Source organism: Stegostoma tigrinum, chromosome 1 (genome assembly GCF_030684315.1).
Source record: "Stegostoma tigrinum isolate sSteTig4 chromosome 1, sSteTig4.hap1, whole genome shotgun sequence".
Lineage (NCBI taxonomy): Eukaryota > Metazoa > Chordata > Chondrichthyes > Orectolobiformes > Stegostomatidae > Stegostoma > Stegostoma tigrinum.
The window spans coordinates 151,886,576-151,913,601 of NC_081354.1; the positions used below are offsets into that span (position 1 = coordinate 151,886,576).

Sequence of the window (27,026 nt, forward strand, 5' to 3'; positions counted from 1 at the left end):
CAGATTTGTCCTCGGCTGCTTTGGGAAGCGAGAAATGCAATTGCTTCGCCACTTGCGAAGATCTTTGCATCCTTGCTCTCCACTGGAGTCGTACCTGAGGACTGGAGAGAGGCAAATGTAATTCCTCTCTTCAAGAAAGGAAATAGGGAAATCCCCGGCAATTATAGACCGGTAAGTCTCACGTCTGTCGTCTGCAAGGTGTTAGAAAGGATTCTGAGGGATAAGATTTATGACCATCTGGAAGAGCATGGCTTGATCAAATACAGTCAACACGGCTTTGTGAGGGGTAGGTCATGCCTTACAAACCTTATCGAGTTTTTTGAGGATGTGACTAGTAAGGTTGATGAGGGTCAAGCTGTGGATGTGGTGTATATGGACTTCAGTAAGGCATTTGATAAGGTTCCCCATGGAAGGCTCATTCAGAAGGTCAGGAGGAATGGGATACAGGGGAACTTAGCTGCTTGGATACAGAATTGGCTGGCCAACAGAAGACAGCGAGTGGTAGTAGAAGGAAAATATTCTGCCTGGAAGTCAGTGGTGAGTGGGGTTCCACAGGGCTCTGTCCTTGGGCCTCTACTGTTTGTAATTTTTATTAATGACTTGGACGAGGGAATTGAAGGATGGGTCAGCAAGTTTGCAGACGACACAAAGGTCGGAGGTGTCGTTGACAGTGTAGAGGGCTGTTGTAGGCTGCAGCGGGACATTGACAGGATGCAGAGATGGGCTGAGAGGTGGCAGATGGAGTTCAACCTGGATAAATGCGAGGTGATGCATTTTGGAAGGTCGAATTTGAAAGCTGAGTACAGGATTAAGGATAGGATTCTTGGCAGCGTGGAGGAACAGAGGGATCTTGGTGTGCAGATACATAGATCCCTTAAAATGGCCACCCAAGTGGACAGGGTTGTTAAGAAAGCATATGGTGTTTTGGCTTTCATTAACAGGGGGATTGAGTTTAAGAGTCGTGAGATCTTGTTGCAGCTCTATAAAACTTTGGTTAGACCGCACTTGGAATACTGCGTCCAGTTCTGGGCGCCCTATTATAGGAAAGATGTGGATGCTTTGGAGAGGGTTCAGAGGAGGTTTACCAGGATGCTGCCTGGACTGGAGGGCTTATCTTATGAAGAGAGGTTGACTGAGCTCGGTCTCTTTTCATTGGAGAAAAGGAGGAGGAGAGGGGACCTAATTGAGGTATACAAGATAATGAGAGGCATAGATAGAGTCGATAGCCAGAGACTATTTCCCAGGGCAGAAATGGCTAGCACGAGGGGTCATAGTTTTAAGCTGGTTGGTGGAAAGTATAGAGGGGATGTCAGAGGCAGGTTCTTTACGCAGAGAGTTGTGAGAGCATGGAATGCGTTGCCAGCAGCAGTTGTGGAAGCAAGGTCATTGGGGTCATTTAAGAGACTGCTGGACATGCATATGGTCACAGAAATTTGAGGGTGCATCCATGAGGATCAATGGTCGGCACAACATTGTGGGCTGAAGGGCCTGTTCTGTGCTGTACTGTTCTATGTTCTATGTTCTAATTTTCACCCACGAAAGAGGTATGTAACAACACCTCTGACCAAGTTGATCAGAAAATGTCCAAATGTGTTGCCACCAAACAGATTAAAAATGAGATCTGAGTACTGATCTCCTGGAATATATTTCCATCCTTAAAATATTTTCTTCAAATCAAAATGGCAACTTACAAATGGTCTTCACTAAACTCGGATTATTAATAATGCGGGACACGGAAGCAAATAAAACCACTTTCCTGTATATATCACACTTCAAACATCCATTGAGAACATCTGACTGTCCATAATTGGACTCTACATAAATTTAACTGTGAAAATTCATGAAAATAAAATTAATTTAGACCAATGGATGTTTACAATGGTCAACTATATTTATAAAGGTAATGGGAACAATAAAAGCAGCTTTTGAAGATATACAACATAAGTAGTCAGGCTGGTAAAGGTGCTAGCTCTTCATCAATTACAATTCTATATGAGACGGACCTTAAAAATTCTCACGTGCAAAACAGAGAAACTATTCTGAACACAATCATCTGTAGCTATCAAAAGGTCAGAGATTCCAAATTTATTTTCAGATTCTTGACACATATCTGCTCTCTTATTTCTATCTATCCAATGATGCCAATTTCTATCAGATATCTGATGGGCTCAATACATGCTTTTACAAATTGGTAGTGGACGAAGAAACAAGGCTGGGATTACACAATATACGACTCTCCACTAAAGATGCGTTGGTGCTTCTCATAACTTACTAATTAAACACCAGCTTACCTTTCCTATTCACACCCTAAATAACTTTATCATATCATTTCAAAGCCTTAGGACCCTAATCGTGCTTCCCTAAACTTAAGCAATACCATATAATGATAAAATCCTTTTATTTTCAATGCTTATTTTCACCAAAATTTAATCCAATTAGCAAGCCCTTGCTGGACAGGTTTGACAACAACTGTATTAGCTTGGAGAGGTCAGAGAGTTGCACAGTTTCAAAGTACCGATTCATTGTGTTTACAATATGTTAGTCCTGCTCAGTTAGTATTGTACTTTTAAAGATTCTTGAGAACATCTTGTCAATGATGAGTGGAAACAGTGGAAAGGCCGATTACTAAAAACAGAAAGAACGATCATAATTCTTTGCAGCTTATTGATTTGAGAAAGTGGTCATCAGTGAAATTATTGCTTAACAAATAATTGCAATTTTTGGTACTGAATAAATTACCGTCAGTTCATTTGGTTGTTCACTGCCAGTAACAGTTGAAGAACGAGGTCGTCGCATTTGGGCGGTCTGCTGATAAATCATAATTTTTTTTATACTTTATCAAATAAAACTTCTGAAGCATAATAAATAGGATGAATTCAGGCTAAGAATTAAGTACTGATTTTTGAGTTGTAAACATTTAAAAATATTAAAAATAATAGAAGTGACTTCAAAAAAAAGTCCAACAGAAGGAACTTGAACGCAATATCTGCACTTTGGTTTTCGTCTCAGTGAACCGGCAACTACTTCGAAATTAAAGTTGTGGACAATTGAATTTTCCTACCTTCCATTTTTTAAAACAGTGGCTCTGTGTCAACTAAGTGTGACGCCATGAAAAAAAAACTTGAGTAATTGAAAACAGAGTAATGGCACCTGGTCTGCAATATGTAATGTTGAACTCAAAGCCACAATTTTGTACATGCAGATGAAAAATGAGGACCATGTATTTCTTATTAGGTGTGGATGAAAACAAAAATAATACTTTCCAAGCAGCATGCACAATGAAATATTACACGCTAAATTTCCTTAAATAGTTGGAACCATTCCAAATTGTCAGATATATTACAGCAAAGAATCACTGACAGTGTAGATCCAGACACGCCATCAATCAACACTTGTATAGAATGTGCTGTTACGTGACTGTATCATTGAATATATGTGGAGTAGCTTGCAACAGACAGAACTGAGTGATCTCACAACCAACAAATCAGATCTAAGCTCTGCAATCCTGCCACATTCAGTTGTGAACGACGTTGGGCAATTAAACAATTAACATGAGGAGGCGGCTCCACAAATATTCCTGTCCTGAACTGTGGGGAAGCCAGTACATCAGTTCAATAGATTAAAGCTGCAGCAATTGCACCAAACATCAGCCAGACGCCCAGGGGATACATCTCAGCCTCCTACATAGGTCCACAAAATCATAAATGTCAGTGTCCAGGCAATTCAATTAAAATAATATCAAGAACTGATGAAGGGACCAGACAGTGCAAGGCTATGACTCATGGCAACATTCCAGTAACATTATTGAGGACTTGCACTCCAGATGTAGCCACCCAAAACAAACTGCTCGTTACATCTGCAACCATAGCATCTACCTGATAATGTAGAAAATTATGATTGTATGTCCTCTTCCCAAAAATCCAACCTGGCCAACTATTACCCTATTAGTTGAAACCGGATTTTCAGCAATTTGACTGAAGGCAATGCTATTAAACAGCATTTATGAATGAATACACAGCTAGCTGGAGCTCAGTTGGTGGACTTAGCTCCAAAACTCATTACAGCCTTGGCGTAAACATGGAAAAAACAGCTGAACGCCATTGATGAAATGATTATGGCTGCTTATCATTTTCACTCAGTGTTGTTAGAATCTGGAATGCAGTCTGGAAGCACGTTGAGGACAGATTCCATTGGAGATTTCAAAAGAAGACTTGATAGAAATATATAAAATTATGTGGGGCATGGTTAGGGTGGCTAGTCAGAGGTTTTTTCACAGCGTGTAAATGTTAAATACATCACAAGTTTAAGCTGAGAGGGGCAAATTTAAAAGATGTGCTAGGCAAGATTTATTTTCACACAAGCATGACTAGAACATATTATCAGGGCAGGTGGTGGATGAAGAAACATTGAAACAAACAGATGACAGGGCAGGGATAGAGCTTTACCCAACATCTGCAGGCAAATGGGATTAATTTAGAATGGCATCATCACCAATAGCAACATTTGTTGCTTTGCTATTCTGTAGTATATTCATGAGTAGGCCATTCTGCCATTCAACATGATCATGGCTGATCATCCAACTCAGTATCCTGTTCACACGTTTTCCCATGACGTTTGATCCTTTGGACTTAAGAAAGACGTCTAATTCCTTCATGAAACCATTTAATGCTTTGGCCTGAAATGCCTTCTGTGGAGGAGAATTTCACTACTCTTTAGGTGAAGAAATTTCTCATCTCAATTTGACGAAAAGGGTAGGAGTTGGCCAGGTTGAATTTTTGAGAAGACGACATTCATGTATAAATTTTCCATATTATCAGATAGACACCATTGTTGCAAATGTAATGAGCAGTTAGTTTTGGGTGGCTTCAACAGCTTACCCCATATACCTCACGTACGAACACTGATCCTGGGTTTCCCAGTCAACACGAACACCTTTCTTATGTTTACCCTGTCCCTTGCTGGTAGAATTTTATGGGTTTTTATGAGATTCCTCCTCATTCTTCTAAAGGCCAGGAAATCAGTCTGGTTTACCATTCTTGCACTCCTGCCAAATTTAGAAGATTCGTCCTCAGATGTGGAGACCAAAACTGCACACAGTACTCCAACTGTAGGCTCACTAATTACAGCAAGGCTCCTGTACTTGAATCGTCTCGCTATGAAGGCCAACATACCATGTATCTTCTTCACTGTCTGCTGCACCTACATGCTTACTTTCATCAACTGGTGTACAAGGGCACGCAGACCTCAATGCAGCTCCCACTTTCCCAATCTTTTGTCATTCAGATCTGCCTCAGGTTTCCATGGTTTTAATGCTTGAAAGCAAGCGTGTTTCTCAGTTGGCCTTGATATAGGGATAGAAACAGAACTCAGCAACTGTGAAATTTTCTGCCATTTTTTTGCTCGTCATCACGGAATTTATATGGCTAGCCCAGTTCAGTTTCTGGTTAAAAAAGTGGAAGCAATATAATGAGTTTTCATCCGGGCCAGGTCTGACTATTAGCCAGTCTTTGGCCATAAAATCTCAAGAATGATCTTACGACTTTACAGAAGGCATACCTGCAGCACTGAAAAAAAAAAGCAGGTACCTGGAAGTGGCCACTAGTGGCTGATAGTGCAGGCAACAGGGTAGGATCACCCCCTCATACAAACACCCGAAGCAGGTGTCTTACTTGCCAGGTCCATGGAGAACTCTCCCCTGTACCTCAGTGGTATAAGTAGCTTGGCAGATTTTAATTTGAAACATGTTTTAAAAACGCGAAGATGAAGTCCCATAAAGGTGAAGGTGCTCTCTCTTTCCCTCCCTTGTAATGGCAGGCTGCAGGGCCTCCAATCGACTCTCTATCTTCAAGAGACCACCTGTAATTCTTTTGGTTTTTTCACAACTAAATAGCAAATCCAACAAAAACATCAATTTCACGTTACCACTCTCAAAACTGTTTAGGATTGACAGCATGCTTGATCCGAGTGTTGGGTGCCAGCCCAGGACCCTGCCCAATATTTCAGATGTAGAAAATGCAGAACAACTCAGACTCTCAGTTGACAGCTCCACCACAAAATCTGACGACACTAGATTGACTATTTCAGTGACTTAGTCTCTGTTTAAGGACATTTTCATTTATAGTTTGGTTACTATATGGCCTCTGCTCATGGAACACATTTTCTGCTTACAAAACTGAATGTGCTGAATGTTCATGTCCCATTGCAAGATCTCTCTCAAAAATATATTTGCACATATTCCTGCTCTTCTCCAAATTTATTGATAAATTTTTCTGTGCTTTACGTTGTTCTGCAGCTTTTAATCTGGCTACAATGCTGTCCCCAACTTTCCCCTTTCCAAACTTCCCACTAACCTCTGAAGCCCATAAGTCTCCATGGAACAGTTACCCTTACTAACTAATAACATTTTTAGTTCTCATTTCTATTTTTTCTGCTGTCATTTGCCTTCATATTCATTCTTTCTTTGTTCCACAACTTCCATTTATCTCTAGAGTGCTAACAATTCAGAGTTTCACAGAAGCATATTGACTCAAGTTCAAAGACTGCCTTTTAAAAAGAAAATCAATTTTTAGGCAGGAACTTTCACAGTTGTAGTGAATATTCAGCTGTCTAGTGGGAATCCAGCTTCATCTAAGAAAGAATTATGCGTTATGTAGTCTCCAAAGTTAGGCCTTGCAAGAAAGTGTCAAAATGAAAAGAATTAAGATAGATAGGAGGCAAGCCAGAAATTGCAAAAATTATTTACCATCGATGCTTGAGCATGTTCTCCAACACCATCTGTTACACTACAGGAACGTAGCCTTGCAAGAGATTCACCCTGAGAAGTATAACAAAATGTTAATTTTATGAAGACCCATTGTTTTTTGATGAACAGTATTGCTGCAGGGATAAATTAATCTATGCCATCAGTCATGTTACACAATCTATACCTTATTTTATATCCTGTAGTACTGTATTTGATCATATTAACTCTTAAGCACTGCAGCCACAAGATCACAAGGAAGGAGCAAACAGAATGGTTCATTTTTGATCTATATGTATCTAAATTTACATCCAAAATGAACAAAAACTGCAAGGTTTCACTTCTTTTCTTCTACTTCTATTCAGCATGCATGCACTATTGAAGGTCCATCAAAAATCATCTGTTAATGAGTGAAATTAGATTTGAACAATCCATTAATGCTACCTTTAAACGAACACTAATACAAACATCGGTGGCTCAAAACTAGCTCTAGCTATCGATTCAGACTTTTGAGAGTGGTATCACCATGTCATCCAAGTCATTCTTTTAAAACTAACAATACAAATTAACTGATTTGTGGCAACATCATCAATGTCACCTCTCAAAAGCTAAATCAAAACCTAAAGTTCAACAACAGTTTAACAAAACATTTATAGGTGCTGTGAGCATTATGAGGTGCCAGCTTCATCTGATGAAGACATGTCTGTGAAAGGTGTCAAACAGTCTGCAAAGCAAAGTTTACACTTTGAGGCTTTCCTGGAAGCTAAGAGAAATAGAACACAAACTAAAAACTATTAGAATTCTTAACTATTGGTGCTTGAGCATTCTCTGCAATTGTTAAAGGCTTAGGCTATTCTGAAGTGATTCACAATTTTCAAAATCTCAATTTTTCACTATGCGGTATGTGTTACTTGGTAATGGAATTATGGTTGGTTGACAAGACGCATCCTTTCCTCAGTCAGTGCAGGTTTGCTGACAATTAAGACTTCCATTTGAAGAACTACTATTTGGCCAAAGTACTTGAAGGTGGCTGATATTCTGTCCCAACTCAAGGAAAATAATTCATTGGATGGCAAAAAGAAGAGTAGCAGAATGCAAGGAACAGCAATTTTCACTGAACTGTTCCTTGCATTCTGTGGAAGACTTTAAAATAGTTGAATTTGATCTTTTAGTTCATCTCTCGGAAGTCATTTCCCATCCAGTTGAAAGGGCAACTTCAAAATGTAGTCTTGTTCCTGCAATGCCTTGTCCACATGGCAATGTTTCATCATGTAAACTTGACTAATGTTAAAAGCCTGAGTAGATACCAGAGTTGGATAGAACAGGAGGGGTTCTACATGGGCTGAACAGTCCCATTTCAGCAGTGATAATGGCACAATAGCAGCCATAAAACCCTTCAATATGAGCATACAGTCTTTAAGGGTGCTTCCATACCTGATTGCTAATCAGTGAATCCTACGGTAAATGAATGGATGTTGCTGTCAAGAACCAAAAGACATAAAGGTGGAAGTAAGGCCATTCAGCCCATCATGTCCACTCCGCCATTTAAATCATGGCTGATGGGCATTTCAACTCCACTTCCCTGCACTCTCCCCGTTGCCTTTGATTCCTTGTGAGATTAAGAATTTGTCGATCGCTGCCTTGAAGGCATCCAACGTCCCGGCCTCCATCGCACTCCGTGGCAATGAATTCCACAAGCCCACCACTCTCTGGCTGAAGAAATGTCGTCTCATTTCAGTTTTAAATTTACCCCCTCTAATTTTAAGGCTGTGCCCACGGGTCCTAGTCTCCCCACCTAATGGAAACAACTTCCTATTGTCCACAATGAAATCTACCTTGTCTGCTGACATCACCAAGTTGTACACACGCATATTTTGGTGAAATGTTGGAGAATGCCTCGAATGTGTGGCATTGTACTCAGCAAGAAGTAGATAATAGGACTGAGCTATTCTTCAATAATTTAAATTTGACCAAGTCAGTGAAGAATTAAATTATTTTCTGCTTCATTAGTATGAATTATAAAACAGTTTTTAAGAAGAAAAATATCTGGCAAGTACCCAGATCAAAACTCAGTGCTTTAGAGTTAGCAAGAACCGCCAATGCTGGAGTCAGAGCCAACACAGTATGGAGCTGGAGGGCCTGCTGTGTTCGTCCAGCTCCACATTATTTTCAGTTTGTTGTTTCTCATGTCAACAGTTATTGGAGAGTCACACACAGTTCTTTTAGCTAAAGGATATTGGCAGGTTTTGGAAAATACACAGATTTCTCAGATGAGATATTTGAGAAGATTTTAACTTACTCGGAGGTGACACTACATACTCCAAGTTAGTGCAGAGATTGCTCTAACTGTACCACAGATAACACAGTGTAAAGCTGGAGGAACACAGCAGGCCAAGCAGCATCAGAGAAGCAGGAAAGTTGATGTTTTGGTTCTGGGACCCTTCTTCAGAAATGGGCTGCCTGATGCTGCCTGGCCTGTTGAGTTCCTCCAGCTCCACACTGTGTTATCTCTGACTCCAGCATCTGCAGTTCTTGTTATGTCTACTTGTATCATGTTACCCTGGTAAGCGAAGAGGGACAATCTGTTATAAATGGGGTATAATTATGACATTTTAAAAGAACAAAGCAGATGATAGGTTATGATCCCAGTAAAATGACCATCACTTTTGAAAGAGTCAGTTAAAAATTGGGCATAAAAGCATGGACTATCCACATGTTGGCAAATGAATCAGAGCTCAGAATACCTCTCTTCATGCAGAGGGAAGTAGTGGCTACCAAGAGTTAATAAGCTATGGTTCTTTGGTGTTCTGTGCACCAAATGACAAAGATAAAAGGACAACTTTAACCAACAAAACAAAACAAAAACCAGGTGCACAGTCAATCAGAAACAGAGGTTGGTGTCCAAGAGTAGAATGGCTTCAAACCACTGCTTTTATTGAACATCATTTATTTTGTACTTATGGTAAATATAATAAATTTAGGAATACCTGTCAAAACATACTTGGACCTGAATTGGTGTTATAACTATTCAGGAGCAGCAAGGCTCATTCAACTCTTGATCAGTGTAACTGACTTAAATCTTACAATTCAAGTTAAACCTCTCAAAGCAGTAGAAAAGGGAAAAGGGGAAAATTAGCAGGAAAAGCGATGAGCCATTTTTTTAATGTGGCACAGCAGCCAAGAATCACTGTGGAGACTTTTTGCTCCATCCTTCAGCTGAAAGCAATTTTGCACACAAAATTGTTAAATGTGAACTGATAATAGCATCATGAGAGAGAGACAGATCATCAGAGACCCAAGTGAATCAGGCAAACAACAAGGAGTTAAATTAATTCAAAGAGTTTAAGGATCACAAATTAAACAGTGGGAGGACTTACAAAGGGGTGAATTCAAAGTTAATAAGCCACAGAAATTATGAATGTGAATTTGAGTTTGGACTAGAAATGTGTGTGTGTGTGAGAGAGAGAGAGAGAGAGAGAGAGAGAGAGAGAGAGAGAGAGAGAGAGAGAGAGAGAGAGAGAGAGAGAGAGAGAGAATAATCAATAATAAGTAGGAAGAATAAGAAAACCATTTTTACATTTGACACCACTAAAATCTTCCTGAAAACAAAGAAAAATCAAAAGCATTAAGGAATGAGAATCCAACTCAGTTACATTAATCATGTTGTTTGAAGGAAACTTAGACATAAAAATTAATTGCGCAAAATTGCCTGCAATGAATTTAGAAGCAACTTCGTAGCAATCATTGAACAGGTTGATCTGTGAACTACTCCATTTTGCTGGGAAATGTAGATATGTTATTTATGCAAAACTAATGGTGGAGTTGTACGACGGGGACAATAACATTTGTGTGTGTATGTATAATATTTATATATACGCACACACACACACACACACACACACACACACACACACACGTGTATATATATATGTTCATCTGTTCCTTGGCTGAAGTTGCTACATGCCAACGTGAAGACAAGCAGCTTGAATCATGTGGTTATTAAGGCAACAAATTCAAGTTCAATATTTGACATATCATACTTCAGCCTCTCCTCACCTCCCATACTCACGTTCTATCAAAAACAGCAGGCAAAAATCAGTGTTCTAGCTTATTTTACTTAAATCCAATGGAGGGGATTTTGCAGTCCCCTGACTGCTGCTCGAGTTAAGATTTGGACCGACCCACAACAAATTTGGGATATGTTTGGTCCATCAACACACATCTTTATATTCCATATGCTAATTGTAAAATTTGCATTTACCAGAAATTACTACATTGTATAAAAAGAATGGAGATTTACTGAGATAACAAACATCTACGTTTCCTACTATCTCTGGTGATTGACTGAAATCCTTTGTACTGCTTCAATGACTCAAAAGTATAATTCTGACCTAGAATCTAATCTTCCCCACGTGTCAGGGAACAAAACTCGTTTTTCCTCTCTAGAAAGTGATGATGTCATTAGGACACAGAAATGTCAACAAGAGAAAAGTTGAAGTATGATAGTTATATGTCTGCATGTTGAGGTAAATAATATATCAACAGCGTGTTCAAGAGTGCAAGACTCTTGTGGCTGACAAAACACTTGTGAACAACATACGTTCCACTTGCAGTCCACTGCTACAGCTATTTCTGACAATTCCAAACCAGCATCATTCAGTACACTGTTAAGTTAAATGTAAATAATTGTGCGAGGGAGCAGTCCTTGCGAGGAGCATGGGCACAGAAGGCCTGATTTTCTACTTATTGAAAGACTATGGGAAAGTATAATAAAAATGGTGTGATTCAACAAAAAAGAAATTCACAAAAAAGTAAAAGTTAAGCAATAATCTTCAGCATTACTGCTGAAGCAGTCATACTCACTGTAGGTGGAGCAACTTGTTCCCCATTTGACTCTGCAGCAACCTGTAATCTTCTATTGAGCTCATCAGAAAGATCTGGCAGACTGCTGTCAGATGCATTTGGCGGAGTGGTAGGAGGTGGCAAAGATTGGAAAATTTGATCACTATCAAGAATCAGTTCTTCAGAGATGGGTTCCCATGGCTGCACATTAAAACAAATCAATAAAATTTTGTAACAAGAAATAGTTTGCATTTTCCAAACAACTTCCTTTGAAAACCTAACGGATCTAAACTCGTAGGTTTTGAGAAAAAAATCAACGCGTTTATATAAAGTGCATTGGTAGCATTTCTCATCAAACATTTGTATCTGTACAATATATTTTAAGCCAATATGTACTAGTCATTAAATGTGACAGAGTGTCACTGTGATTTGAGTATCTATGTTTTCAAAGCTGGGATGGGAATGTCTAATTTTGATCCCAAATCCATTCAACTCCTGATTTGATTAATGTACAACTTTTGGCAGCTCATTAGCAATAGGATAACTGTATTTCTCTTGCAATGTATCAAATGGTGCACCCTTTAATTAGTCAGCATTACTTAAATCCGACACCTCTTTTAACATGTAACATATATTTTTTAAAAATTAGTTCATGAGACATGAGCATTACTGCCAAGGTCGCCATCTGTTGTTCATCTCTTACTGCCTTAGAGGTACATCCACAATGGTGTTAGGAAGAGAGTTCCACAATCCCTAAAACTGTAATGAGATCAGGAGTTGAGCAGCCCTAGCAGAACTCTAACTGAGCTTTAGTGAGCAGGGTAATGCTGAACAAGTGCCACTTTATTGATGATCAAGAGGAGTCTGATGGGACTGCAATTGGATTTGTTCTACTTTTTGTGGGCTGGGTATAGCACAGCAATTTTCCACATTGTCAGTTTTGCACAGATGCCCATTTTGTAGTTACATTGGAACAACTTGATTGGCAGTGCAGAGATAATGGGAACTGCAGATGCTGGAGAATCCAAGACAACAAAATGTGAGGCTGGATGAACACAGCAGGCCAAGCAGCATCTCAGGAGCACAAAAGCTGACGTTTCGGGAATAGACCCTTCATCAGAGAGGGGGACGGGGTGAGGGTTCTGGAATAAATAGGGAGAGAGGGGGAGGCGGACCGAAGACGGAGAGAAAAGAAGATAGGTGGAGAGGAGAGTATAGGTGGGGAGGTAGGGAGGGGATAGGTCAGTCCAGGGAAGACGGACAGGTCAAGGAGGTGGGATGAGGTTAGTAGGTAGATGGGGGTGCGGTTTGGGGTGGGAGGAAGGGATGGGTGAGAGGAAGAACAGGTTAGGGAGGCGGAGACAGGTTGGACTGGTTTTGGGATGCAGTGGGTGGAGTGGAGGAGCTGGGCTGGTTGTGTGGTGCAGTGGGGGGAGGGGACGAACTGGGCTGGTTTAAGGATGCAGTTGGGGAAGGGGAGATTTTGAAACTGGTGAAGTCCACATTGATACCATTAGGCTGCGGGGTTCCCAGGCGGAATATGAGTTGCTGTTCCTGCAACCTTCGGGTGGCATCATTGTGGCACTGCAGGAGGCCCATGATGGACATGCCATCTAAAGAATGGGAGGGGGAGTGGAAATGGTTTGCGACTGGGAGGTGCAGAAGTTTGTCGCGAACTGAGCGGAGGTGTTCTGCAAAGCGGTCTCCAAGCCTCCGCTTGGTTTCCCCAATGTAGAGGAAGCCACGCCGTGTACAGTGCTTGCAGTATACCACATTGGCAGATGTGCAGGTGAACCTCTGCTTAATGTGGAATGTCATCTTGGGGCCTGGGATAGGGGTGAGGGGGGAGGTGTGGGGGCAAGTGTAGCATTTCCTGCGGTTGCAGGGGAAGGTGTCGGGTGTGGTGGGGTTGGAGGGCAGTGTGGAGTGAACAAGGGAGTCACGGAGAGAGTGGTCTCTCCGGAAAGCAGACAGGGGTGGTGATGGAAAAATGTCTTGGGTGGTGGGGTCGGATTGTAGATGGCGGAAGTGTCGGAGGATGATGCGTTGTATCCGGAGGTTGGTGGGGTGGTGTGTGAGAACGAGGGGGATCCTCTTAGGGCGGTTGTGGTGGGGGCGGGGTGAGAGACATGTTGCGGGAAATACGGGAGACGCGGTCGAGGGCGTTCTCGATCACTGTGGGGGCAAGTTGCGGTCCTTGAAGAATTTGGACATCTGGGATGTGCGGGAGTGGAATGTCTTGTCGTGCGAGCAGATGCGGCAGAGGTGGAGGAATTGGGAATAGGGGATGGAATTTTTGCAGGAGGGTGGGTGGGAGGAGGTGTATTCTAGGTAGCTGTGGGAGTCGGTGGGCTTGAAATGGACATCAGTTACTCGCTGGTTGCCTGAGATGGAGACTGAGAGGTCCAGGAAGGTGAGGGATGTGCTGGAGATGGCCCAGGTGAACTGAAGGTTGGGGTGGAAGGTGTTGGTGAAGTGGATGAACTGTTCGAGCTCCTCTGGGGAGCAAGAGGCGGCGCCGATACAGTCATCAATGTACTGGAGGAAGAGGTGGGGTTTGGGGCCTGTGTAGGTGCGGAAGAGGGACTGTTCCACGTAACCTACAAAGAGGCAGCGGGTCTAGGCCCGAAACGTCAGCTTTTGTGCTCCTGAGATGCTGCTTGGCCTGCTGTGTTCATCCAGCCTCACATTTTGTTGTCTTTGATTGGCAGTGCAGCTAGCTTGGGAGCATGGCGTCAATTTTATTGCTGGAAGGCTGTCACGGCCTCTGCAGTTTCCATATTTGTGCGACAATGAATCATCGTTTTAATAGAATAAATTAAATTTCACTTAAGTATTTTGCTAACAGCTTGACTACTGCTAAGACTGACTTCCATATTATCATGAACTACCAGAAAGCGAAGTGGTTTTGGATTCAGAGTTACAACTACTGAGTTAGCTAGAAATTAATTTGACCTCCAGCTTCTGCAATAATTTTGTTGTGAACAATTTAGTGTGGGACAATTTATTGATTATCATCCTCAGTCTGAAATGCAAAAAATCAGATTTGTAAATCCCTTCTACATAATGCATTCTTAATTCCAAACACCTTATCTCATATTTTATTCATCAGCTTTTCAACCCTGATTTTCTGCATGACACAGACTTCACATATCTGTATAGATTTCCTGCATGTCTTCTTGCATCCACTTAAAACCACCATGCACATGCTCTCGTTTCTGTTGGGAACATGGTTATGCACCCTCCGATATGTGGTAATAATCTGCATTTGAAAATATTCTTGGTTTTAAATATATATTCATTCTTTCCAAAAATGTGCTAAATACACTACATTTTCTTCCTCTCACTACTTCTCATATGGGCAAAGGTCAGAGGGAATGCAATCAATTTGACAGCTGTTTTAGAGCTGACACATACATTGGACCAAAAGTATCTCTTGTATTAGACTCTATGATAGAGCTAGCGCTGGATCACTTAGATATAGGAATGCATTTGAGTTACACTTGATTGTGAAGTACTTTTTCCATGGATTTTATTGTAATTGCATGACTTTTACAAGTAGTGGTTGGGAACTGGGTGTGCAATACATGAGGTATCATAAATCCACCCTTTACCAAAATGCCTGATATGATACTAAATTTACAGACTTTGAAATTAAATCCCAAAACATTTGTGCAAAGGTCTGGGTTGCTTCACACTCATGTCAGGCCATTTCGTTAGTTTCAATGACAGGAACATAGCAGAGTGGGATCTATTTCTATCTTTTGTGGACTCTTGCCATTCTACATTTCTTTGTGAAGATTAACTCTGGACAGCATCTCATTTTCTGCTCGAGAACCCTGTAGCCTCCCAGATTCAGTACAGAGTTCAATAATTTTCAGGTGCAAGCGCCTTCATCCAATCCCCAGACCTGGTCATCACATGGCTGCTACAATAACAAGCCAATTGTCCCTTTTAGCAGCTACTGATTCCCCCAGGCTGACCTTGATCTATTTCTTTGTCTGGCCAACTATTGTTCACTCTCTCTCCCTGGATTCCATCTCCAGCTGTCGTTTACTCCTTCCTGCTCCCACACACACACCAACCTCTTCCTAGCTATCATCAGTTTAGAAGTAGGATCACTGGATCTGCAACTGCGGTCAGGTGGCGAGCAGGAGAAATGGCTATGAGACTGGTTAAAAACTACAATCAAGCATGCGGGGAACTTTGGTCAAGCTGATTTAAACCCTGGCCTTGGCTAAAACTGAAGCCAGGACACGTTGTGACTTGTCCTGTGAGCTGTGACCTGAAGTTTGTTGTGTTGGTCAAATAGGTGAGGTGTCATAGTGGTCTGCTAGATAGGGTGGCACTATATTATCTTGTACAAAGCATGGTATGTGACTGTTTACAACTTGGTGTTAAAATTTGGGATAACAAAGTGTGAAGCTGAATGAACACAGCAGGCCAAGCAGCATCTCAGGAGCACAAATGCTGATGCTGCCTGAGATGCTGCTGGGCCTGCTGTGCTCATCCAGCTTCACACTTTGTTATCTTGGATTCTCCAGCATCTGCAGTTCTCATTATCCCTGCCTGAAATTTGGGAGTTGTTTATCAGCAAACTCAATTGGCTGGGAGCGAAAATTGGGATTAGGTTTGGTCAGTTCATTGACTGAGTGTCAGAGTAGTTTCTGGAAAATGCAAAAAGAATCTGGCAGGAGTGAGCCCTTGAGACCATTATTAGATTCAGGGCAAGTGTTTGTCTATCTTCAAAGAGACAAAGAACCATGAGGTAAGATTCACTTTAAAACGAAAGACTCGGGCATTATTTGTTTCAAGCCAAAATTACAAAGTTAGAGATAAATGTGAATTAAATTAAAGGGTGAAATTAAATGAAGTGAGTTAATGTTGAAGTTAGTCAAAGTCAAAAGTAAATGTTATAATCAATGCTTTATATTGCATTTGTGCTTTATAAAGGGGGAGCGTTCGAATCCTGACATGGCAGATGGTGGAATTTGAATTCAATAACTCAAGGTTGAATCTGGAGGGTCTTTAAGTGGAAAATGAGGTGCTGGCCTCACATACTTGATTGAGTTATTTGAATAGGTGATCAAGAATTTCAGCGGAGGCAGAACAATAGACATGGTCTACATGGACTTTATCAAGGTCTTCAACAAGGTTCTGCATGGTATATTGGTTAGTAAGGTTAGATCACATAGGATCCTTGGAGTGCTAGCCAATTAGATGCAAAATTTGATTGATTGTAGGAGATAAAGGATAGTGGTAGAAAGTTGTTGTTCAGACTGGAAGCCTGTGACCAGCAGTGTACCGCAAGGATTTGTGCTGCCTCCACTATTGTTTGTCATTTTTACTAACGATTTGGATAAGAATATAGGAGCCATAGTTAGTAAGTTTACGGCTGACACCCAAATTGGTGGTAGAATGGACAGTGAAGAAGGTTATCTAAGAGTACAGTGGGATCTTGGAATGAACTGAGCCAGTGGACTGAGAAATGACACATGGAGTTTAATTCAGATAATTGCAACGTGTTGCATTTTGGTAAGAAACCAGGGTGGGACTTACACAGCTAATGATAGGGCACTGGGAGTGTTGTCAAACTGACAGACCTGGGAGTGCAGGTACATAATTCCTTGAAAGTGGTGTCACAGGTAGACAGGATGGGGAAGAAGGCCTTTGACACATTTGCTGCATCAGTCAGAGCACTGAGTTTCGACATCATGCTGTGGCATACAAGATATTTGTAAAGCTATATTTGGAGTACTGTGTGTAATTCTGATTGCCCTGCTTTAGGAAGGATGCTATTAAACTGGAAATCATGCGAAAAAATTCTCAATGTTGTTACCCAGATCGAAAGGTTTGAGTCACAAGGAGAGGCTGGATAGTCTACGACTTTTTTACTCTGAAGCATAAAAGGCTGACAGATGACCTTATAGCGATTTATCAGATCATGAGGGGCCTAGATAAGGTGAATAAGGTCTTTTCCCCGGGGTAGAGTCATCCAAAACCAGAGGGCATAGGTTTTAGGTGAGAGAGGTAAGATTTAAAAAGGACCTGAGGAGCAACTTTTTCACAAAGGGAGTGGTGCATATCTGGAACGGGCTGAGAGAGGAAGTGGTAGAGGCCAGTATAATTACGACATTTACTTGGATAGGAATGGTTTAGAGACATGGGCCAAACACACGCAAATGGGACTAGTTCAGTTTAGGAAAGCTGGTTGGCATGAATGAGTCACTCTTACGCCATTACCTAAGAGTCTATCCTAAGAGTCTATCCTTGGTGACCGCCTGTTCTTAAATGAAAAGTTATCCCTTGGTCACAATACCTGATGGCAGAGTGCTTGTTTTCATGTGTTTGTTGCTGTTGACAACAACTAACTTTACTTCACCTCATCTCTCTCAACTTGTTCACTGCTGCTTGGTTAATGGATTGCCCATCCAACATCAAATGTTGAGGAACAGACATTTCCTCCAATTGACTATTAGAAGACTAAAGGTGTTGTTTACAATTCCCACTCCAATATCTATTTCCCATTCTAATTTTATCCCTCTCCTTAGCAACAATCTGAAACCAAACCAGTTTGCAGAAAATACAGAGGCATGGGATTGAGGGTGATTTCGCGGTTTGGATCAGAAATTGGCTAGCTCTAGGAAGACAGAGGGTGTTGGTTGATGGGAAATGTTCATCCTGGAGTTTAGTTACTAGTGGTGTACAGCGCAACATCCAGGGCTGAAGGGCCTGTATTGCATTGTAATGTTAAAAATATCTGGAATTAGGAATCTAATGATGACCATGAATCCATTGCCGATTGGTAGGACAAACCCATCTAGTCCACTAACATTCTGTAGGGAAGGATATTGCCCTCCATACCTGGTCTGGCCTACATGTGACTCCAGACCCACAGCAACGTGGTTGACTCTCAACTGCCTTCTGGGCAATTAGAGACGGGCAAAAAATGCTGCCTGGCCAGTGACGCCCTCATCCCGTTAATGAACAAAGGAAACAAAAAATTTATTGGCACCTAAAGACTTAAATAAAGAAGAAGGGTTGACTCTTTGTCCTTCATCTATCACACTAGGAAAAAATATCTGGATAAAAAGTTAGAGTATTCCTTTCAGGTGATAAAACTCTGCTTTCTCTCCACAGCTGCTTCTAGACCTGATTAGTTTTTCCAGCAATTTCTGTTTTACATTGCTGACTTCCAGCATTCATAGTTCTTTGTTTTTTCTAAAAAAAAACACCTGTGGACTTTATAGCTGTTCCAAATCATGTGAAGGGTTCTGAAAAAGTCAACAAGGAGAAACTGTTTCCAGTGGTCTAAGTGTCAATGACAAGACTAAACATATTAAAGGCTGAAGAACCCAAGGCAAAATGAGCAGAAATGCTGCAAGATGCTACGATTCAAAAGGTACTACATGAAAAGGTAAGGAGGAGAGTCAAAGGGAATTTTCAAAAGGAAACTGGGTGAATTCTTGAAGAATTTTACCATGCAATGGGCAAAGAGCATAGGTAAAGGACGAATGGAATATTTCCTCAAAATAATCTGCGCAGACACTAAGTGGAACAGCCGCCATCTATTCTGCATCATTATTTAACTGCACTTCAGCCACATAGAATTTCTTTTACTCTTAACTAGGAAATTTAGAAATGCGTGTAAGATTCCAGCTTATTCAGGTAAAACCCACTTCTTCAATGTTTTCTCTTTCCTAATATTTCACTTTCTTTTGCTTAGAAATTGTCATTTGGTTTCTGTTGTATTACCTGTCATGGTATAGAATTCCCCATTTTAATTAATTTTATCCCCCGAATTCCATTGAACTCAATTCTTTCAGGTCCTTGTTGACACATTCAATCAAACACTGCCTTGATATCAAGAAGGACCTGGCATCCAGACCTATGGCCACCTATGACCTAAGGCATCCATGTGGTCCCAAACAGGTTTTTAAATCAGGGGCATTATCCTTTCAAGTTACACATCTTCTTGAGATCGAACCGTTTTGCTGTTTATTTTCAATGATGCTGGGTCAAAATCCTGGAGCCCTCTTCTGAATTGTACAATGTCTTCCAAGGATACGTGAGTGAAGGTATGAAAAAACCTAATATTTGGAGTTGAATAAAAAGTCCTTCTAACCTTACTGGACACACTAGTTTTCATCACAATCTTCATGACTTCGAGGGAACAAAGATGCTGTCCTGCATTCAGGCTAGATTATGATGCGTGCTAAATGCAATCACATTGCAAAGGATTCCACTTCTTCATGTTGTTTTCCCTTCCTTTCAAAATTGGCATCACACCAAATTACCATACCTTCACCAAAGTTTTCAAACTCTAGTTTCCCGCCCATTCCTTAGTACCTTACCCAACTAAAATCTATTTGTCTCTGTTGGCAATCACTCTCTAATGAATACGAATGTGCACCAAGTCAATGAGCCTCTTTAACTTTAGATTAAAAATCCAGTATTTGAACAGGTAATCCAATCTTCCTGTCACTTCCACTCAATGCACAGCTCATAGCAGTTCTAATTGGTCTGATGTTTCATTGGTTAATACCACAATGAGTCTTTTGAAGCACGATGTGCATTAGGTATTAGGTTACATTGACAGCACGTGTTCAACAAAGTTAGAAACATTTTTTGATGACTAACATCACCACCATCCCGATTTTCTGTGGTTTCCAAATCTTCACTGATGTGTCGACGAGATCGAAACACTCTGTGAGCTTCTTGGTGGATCTGCCGAATGCTGGTATCTGATTCATTTTCCACATCTCTGCAAAGCATGGGAAATTAATTATTCTTACTTAACCAAGGGCATGGAACAAAATTCTAGCTTTGTCAGTGAGATTCACATTCCACGACTGAATACAAGTTACAAAAATAACATTACTTGAACCATATCAGGCAAGAGCTCAAGAAAGGACAGGTTAATACTCGAGTAGGTAATAATGGCAAGGCTATCAGCATTTATTCTTCTAACAAACTAAATCAGCTTGTGCCAAAAACAGAAATTGCTGGCAAAACTCAACAGCTCTGGCAACATCTGTGTGGAGAAAGCAGAGATAATGTCAAGTCTGTTTTCTCCCCGCAGGTGCTGTCAGACCCATTGAGTTGCACCAGCAACTTCTGATTTTGTTTCAGTTCTCCAGCATCTGCAATTCTTTGTTTTGTTTTAAGTCACACTCTAATTACTGGTGTCTGTACATGCACAGTTAAATCTAGAAGTTGCTGTCAGAGATATCCTGGAATTCCAGAGCATGCACTGTAATAGACCTTGTCAATAAATCCTGTACTGAAATCGAGCAAAGGTACAAAGTTATGGAATTGTCAACTTGTTCCACATGTTTAATGCAAAAAAGGTTAAGGCAGACATACTCAAGAGAAAGAGATAATGGGAACTGCAGATGCTGGAGATTCCAAGATAATAAAATGTGAGGCTGGATGAACACAGCAGGCCAAGCAGCATCTCAGGAGCACAAAAGCTGACGTTTCGGGCCTAGACCCTTCATCAGAGAGGGGGATGGGGGGAGGGAACTGGAATAAAAAAAAAAACGATATCGGACAGATGTCAGAGGTAGTTTTTTTACTCAGAGAGTAGTAAGGGAATGGAACGCTTTGCCTGCAACGGTAGTAGATTCGCCAACTTTAGGTACATTTAAGTCGTCATTGGATAAGCATATGGACATACATGGAATAGTGTAGGTTAGATGGGCTTGAGATCGGTATGACAGGTCGGCACAACATCGAGGGCCGAAGGGCCTGTACTGTGCTGTAATGTTCTATGTTCTATGTATCTGATTAGTAAAGACAGTCTCACTGTTCAATCTTTCTCACAACAGCACAGACTCTCTGAAAAGATGCTCTGTTACATCTGGCACCAAATTACAGTTAGTCTTCAGGGAGAATCCCACAATGTTGCAACTGCCAGTGAAGTGTGCGTGAGTGCTGTATTTTCTCTGCTGAGCACGAATTCCAAGTCATTGTCGCCTAAATGGACTGAAGAGTTATGGTGTCAAATACTTTTAGCACAAAGTAAGCTGAAACAAACTTGAGACACAACTTACACTAGACTTGGTCGCTGCCACTGTGTAGTTCTGTTGTTGTGATTCACATAGTATGTCCGACCCAGGTTGTCAGTCTTCTCTTCCCAGCCAGGTGGCAGCGGTGGTACTGGTTGCTCACGTTGTGTACCTGAATCATTGGGGTCAACCATATCCCAGGCATGCTGTACACCATTGAAAAGAAAATCGAAATATTAATGAACTAATACAAGAGTAAGATAATAAAATGTGAGGCTGGACGAACACAGCAGGCCAAGCAGCATCTCAGGAGCACAAAAGCTGACGTAGAAGGGTCTAGGCCCGAAACTTCAGCTTTTGTGCTCCTGAGATGCTGCTTGGCCTGCTGTGTTCATCCAGCCTCACATTTCATTATCTTGGAATTCTCCAGCATCTGCAGTTCCCATTATCTCTAATACAAGAGTAATATTGCACCATATCTGTGGTGGGAAGAAGAGAGTTCCTATTGAATTCTCTCTCGTAGTAAGCTGAATAAGTGCAAGACAGAGAAAGTAATGGGCAATTTACCAGATGTTGTTGGGGCTAGACAGCTTCAGCTGTAAAGTGAGATTGCACAGGCTGGGGTTACTTTCCTCAGGCTAGATGAGATTGAGAAGGGACGTGATTGACATGTATAAAATTATGAGAGGCACAGATAGGGTATGCAGAAGAAAAATCTGTCTTCTTGATTGTGGGATCAATGACCAGAGGAACGGCTGATGAATGGAAAAGGGCAGAGGGTGTAGAGGAGAGGCAAGGAAATGCTTTTTCACCCAGACAGTGAGAATCTGAAACTCACTGCCTATAATAGCTCATAGAGGCAGAAACCCTCATAACATCTAAGTATTTAGATGTACAGTTGTGATGCCAAGGCATACAATTCTATAGGCCAAAATGCTGGGAAGTGGGATTAGAATACTTCCATCAGAATGGCTTGTTCTTGGTAAGTAAAATTCTGAGGGATTATATGCTCCTTTAGAATATTCTCACCTCTCATTTATTTGAGATCAAGACTAATTGCATGATTGACCATTCGCAGAATATTGTGAAAGTAGCGGTAGAAACAATTCTACCTTCTATTTAATCATGGCAAATCTGTATAGCAATTCCATTTATCTATTGCTCCATTCCCAAAGAAACTCTGACCTGATGCACTATCAGTCACTGCCTTCAAAATTTTAAGTTGATATTACAATCGGGAGACAGGTTCCAGATTTCAACTTCTTTTTATGTGCAGAAGTACCACCAACCTAATTTCTAAATCATCTGGCTCTAATTTAAATACTTTTCATTCTACAGTCTTCCACTGGTTAATCTGTAGCTTGTCAGACCTTTTAAACAACAGAAAGCTTACCTCGTTAGCTTTAGTTCTACATACTTCGGGTTATCGAAATGCAAGCGTATTATAACTTAAAGGCATTAAATCATGAATGGCTTTGAATTTTAAAAAAAAAGGATTTCACAGTACATGGTCGTTCACCTGATGTTCACCATAAAATTTTCTCGTCCAGAGCGTACACAGGAACTGGTAACCAGTCACCCCTATATATCATAAGCAAACCTGCCTGGAATTTTAATCTGTGACCAATGAACAGTCATGGCTATGATTCAGATTGGGTGCATGGAAAAAAGCATACATCCTAGTAATTTAGTTCTGTTTAACAGCCATCTATTTCTGATAATGGGCCTTGCATATTTACATTAATAGTGAATAGCTGAGATTGAAACAGGATCAGAATTCAAAAGGAACCATAAGATCACCAGACTTTGTGGCTTAAATCTGAAACACCAATTATTTCATCTAACATAAATACAGCTATGTGCACTGCGCATTCATGAGGTAACAAGTTCCACAGACTATGTAAATCTTGCTGATTTCTTTAACTCGTACGAAAAAAACTCGTGCAGCTACAGTTCCCTGACTACCATAGGCAATTACACAAAAGTTTCCAAAATGTTTATCTAAGCATACAACCACCACCATATCTGATGTTTTCTGCAACCCCAGCCATGAGAGAAAACCCAGAAACTCAGGCTTTCTATTGTTCTCTCTCCCATCAATTCTCTTACCAAAACCAAGTAATTCTAAAGTTTTCTTTTAACAGTTAATTAAGACAGTGATACTTACCTGGTGGAAAAGAAAATAAAATCAATCATAATTGCTCTTCAGCATGCTGAGTGCTGTTAACTGTACAATATACTTCACACATGCAAAGACCTGCTGTCAACTAACAGTTGAATTAATTTCACAATTCCCAGCTTTATACCTCAGATTCTTCCCTCTGTTCAGGGGTTTCTTCTGGTCCACCATTCCTTGGCAAATAGGCCATTTTCAAGCGCAGAAATCCTTTAACTCGGGATTTATGACTGGAAATGTGAAAATTAAAGTAAGTTTAATCCAAAATAAAATTGCTGTTCCTAACTTATGAAATGGTTTTAGCTGATATAATGATGACATTGAACGTTCTGTGCCAAAAACTACATTAGTTTTCTTTTCAAATTCAAACTAGATGAATGGAAAAGGTGAATTATTCTGAATGAGGGAATATACAATGTCTGTTAGCAATTTATGAGGCAGGAAAAAAATTCTGATCAGTGTTAATTTCCTACATTTAAATCCACATTATGGGATTATGTAGATTTATATCCAAAACATGAGGAAAATAGTAAATCAACTACAATTCTGATTTGTGTTAGTCGGAAATATTTTATCAATATGTCTAAACTGGACATTACATGAATTAGGATATTCTTGCATATTTGAAACCATTTTCTAATACCCAAGGCTACTCTGATCAGGCTTTATTTCCAAAATTTGAAAAAACATGTTTAACCAAGTCAGTTATTGTTTCAAGATAGAATGATATAATTCTACATACTTCACTGAGCTTATCCAGTCTGTAAGTGACCCAGGCAGACATCATGATCCTGGATTTACAGCTTCTTCTGTACTCAATTACCCTGATCTCAGATATCAACTTACAAAAAAACCTAGGCATGTAGAACCAGCAAAACATGTATGTTTTGAACACTGAAGGTAACTTTTCAATCCCACAGTGATTCTTTTGGCTCCGAGCCAGAACAATATAAAACTCATCCTTCTTCTGCTCTATATTTTCACAGATATCTCTCTTGTCCAATACTTAAAGAAATTGCCATTTTTTAAAATCTAACAACCCCCTGCAGCAAAGCATGCCATGTTCCAACAGCTGTCAAGATATTTCTACATCCAACTCTTACTACCCTTGGTAAATTTTAAGTTTATGATCCCTTATAACTGACTCCCCAAAGCGGGGGGGAAGTCTCTGTTAAACCTACCAAACTTTTTAACAATTATTACAACTGCAACTAAATCTCCCAAGCCTTACCCTCTCCAGTGCAAATTGTCCCATAATTAAATATAGTTTCTCCGTCTTGCTATAAGAGTGTGCTGTACGGTTTTAACGTCCTTTTCTATCATCAAGGCACCCACACTATTTTGTTCCATAATCTAAATAAAGTGTTGTAATAATGAGCATTAATCTCATTGGGTATTATCAATAATATTTACCATGAAATGAGTCAACAACCATACAGAGAAGCGTGAGAAAATAGATGAAAAAAATGACGTTATTTGACTCAAAATTAATGCCAGATAAGTAATATTAATTCAGTTTATTACTTGTTTAAATTTTCAGTTGCAGTAAATGCTATTAAAATCATGTATTTCAAACTTCTTTTGCAATTTCTAAGGATAAAATGTTCCAATCAAGCACCCCAAGGTATGTGCAGTGAAATCTCTCCACTGAAATGCCAGAGTTGAAAATTCATGTTCACCAATTACCATCTATAACCATGCATTTCATTTGTTAGAGAATTAAACTGCAAGGTACATGCATGGTGAAAAACATCCGTGAGATGTACCAGATGGTAGCAAGGGAAATAAGCTTTCCAAGCCACAAGATAAACTAGCAAGAGATAATGGGAACTGCAGATGCTGGAGAACCCGAGATAACAAAGTGTAGAGGTGGATGAACACAGCAGGCCAAGCAGCGTCTTAGGAGCACAAAAGCTGACATTTCAGGCATAGACCCTTCATCAGAAAAGCTTTTCTGATGAAGGGTCGAGGCCGGGAACGTCAGCTTTTGTGCTCCTAAGACGCTGCTTGGCCTGCTGTGTTCTTCCAGCTTCACACTTTGTTATCTTTGATTCTCCAAGATCTGCAGTTCCCATTATCTCTGAGAACAAATAACAAAACTCATTCTGCAGAATTATTGCTGAAAAAAGTTGTAAATGTTGGAATGGTTACTTGCTGAATTCAATCCAAGTATTTCACTCTCAGATACAAAAAGACACTTTATGCAGCCTCAACTAATAAGCATAACTCACCTCCTTGGCCTGAGTAGAAAATCCTTAAAAGTGTATGGCCTCTCCAAGGCAGGATCTTCTGCCTGTTTGAAAAAGAATATAATTAAGGCATTACTCCGGTTCCACACTGGGTCTTGAAATCAGGATATTTTTGAACACATATTTTCTGAGTCTCATCTCCATGGAGCTCCCAACTAATTTTGAGCTAATACACATTGGCTTAAGTAGAAAGAAATGCAGGAATCTATGCATTGAACTTTATGACAGTTACAAGATTTAGAAATTACAAGTCCACTTCCCGTGGTGTTGCTGTGTCAAGATCAAATGTCATCTGCAGGCGAAATGGGTAAGAAGACAGGTTTAGTGTAGATAAAATAGTTTGAGATACATCAGTAGTTACAACATATTTTGTAGCACATTTTGCAATCCACCAGGAAGCAGAGGTGTTCTGAGAAGCAGAGAATAAGTTCCGAGTTTTAAAGTTTTTCAACGTGGGCTGAGAAGCTGGGAGACTTAAAACTGAGTAGCTCTGCGAGAACCATTGGTGGAAGACTGTAAAATACCATATGGTAAGTTTACATATAGATGAGTTTGCATGTTATAAGATGATGTAAGGATTTATAATGAAAAGGTTGATAAAATAACAGAAGAAATTTGCGCAGGTATTGGACAATTTTAATAACGCAGTTTTTGGTCAGCATGCTGAACCATAATATCAGAAACGATCTGTTTTCAGGAATTTTGCTGAAGAAAATGTTTTTTTTCATTCATTTAATTATATAGTAGCACATAAATGCTAGCGAGTTTTGAGAAGATTTGTAGCTCAGGTTGAGGTTCTGGATGTGAGATTGCTCGCTGAGCTGGAAGGTTCATTTTCAGACGTTTCGTCACCATTCTAGGTAACATCATCAGTGAGCCTCCGACGAAGCGCTGGTGTTATGTCCCACTTTCTATTTATCTGGTTAGGTTTCCTTGGGTTGGTGATGTCATTTCCTGCGTTGGTGAAGTCATTTCCTTTTCTTTTTCTCAGGGGATGGTACATGGGCTCC

At 40.4% G+C, this 27,026-nt stretch overlaps 1 protein-coding gene across 12 annotated transcripts in view; it reads right to left on the reverse strand.

Annotated features, from left to right (window-relative positions):
* nedd4l (NEDD4 like E3 ubiquitin protein ligase) overlaps positions 1–27,026 on the reverse strand; it is a 418,475-nt gene that overhangs the window by 68,265 nt on the left and 323,184 nt on the right. For 10 of the 12 annotated variants that reach the window (XM_048520280.2, XM_059649474.1, XM_059649468.1 and 7 more), the window contains 7 exons: positions 25,999–26,060; positions 23,898–23,997; positions 21,637–21,797; positions 20,222–20,345; positions 11,603–11,782; positions 6,743–6,814; positions 2,740–2,808 (listed from right to left, as the gene is read on the reverse strand). In XM_048520280.2, the coding sequence (XP_048376237.2) occupies positions 2,740–2,808; positions 6,743–6,814; positions 11,603–11,782; positions 20,222–20,345; positions 21,637–21,797; positions 23,898–23,997; positions 25,999–26,060 (768 nt within the window). The remainder of the gene's footprint in view (positions 1–2,739; positions 2,809–6,742; positions 6,815–11,602; positions 11,783–20,221; positions 20,346–21,636; positions 21,798–23,897; positions 23,998–25,998; positions 26,061–27,026) is intronic. The other 2 variants (XM_048520425.2, XM_048520495.2) reach the window with 2 other exon arrangements.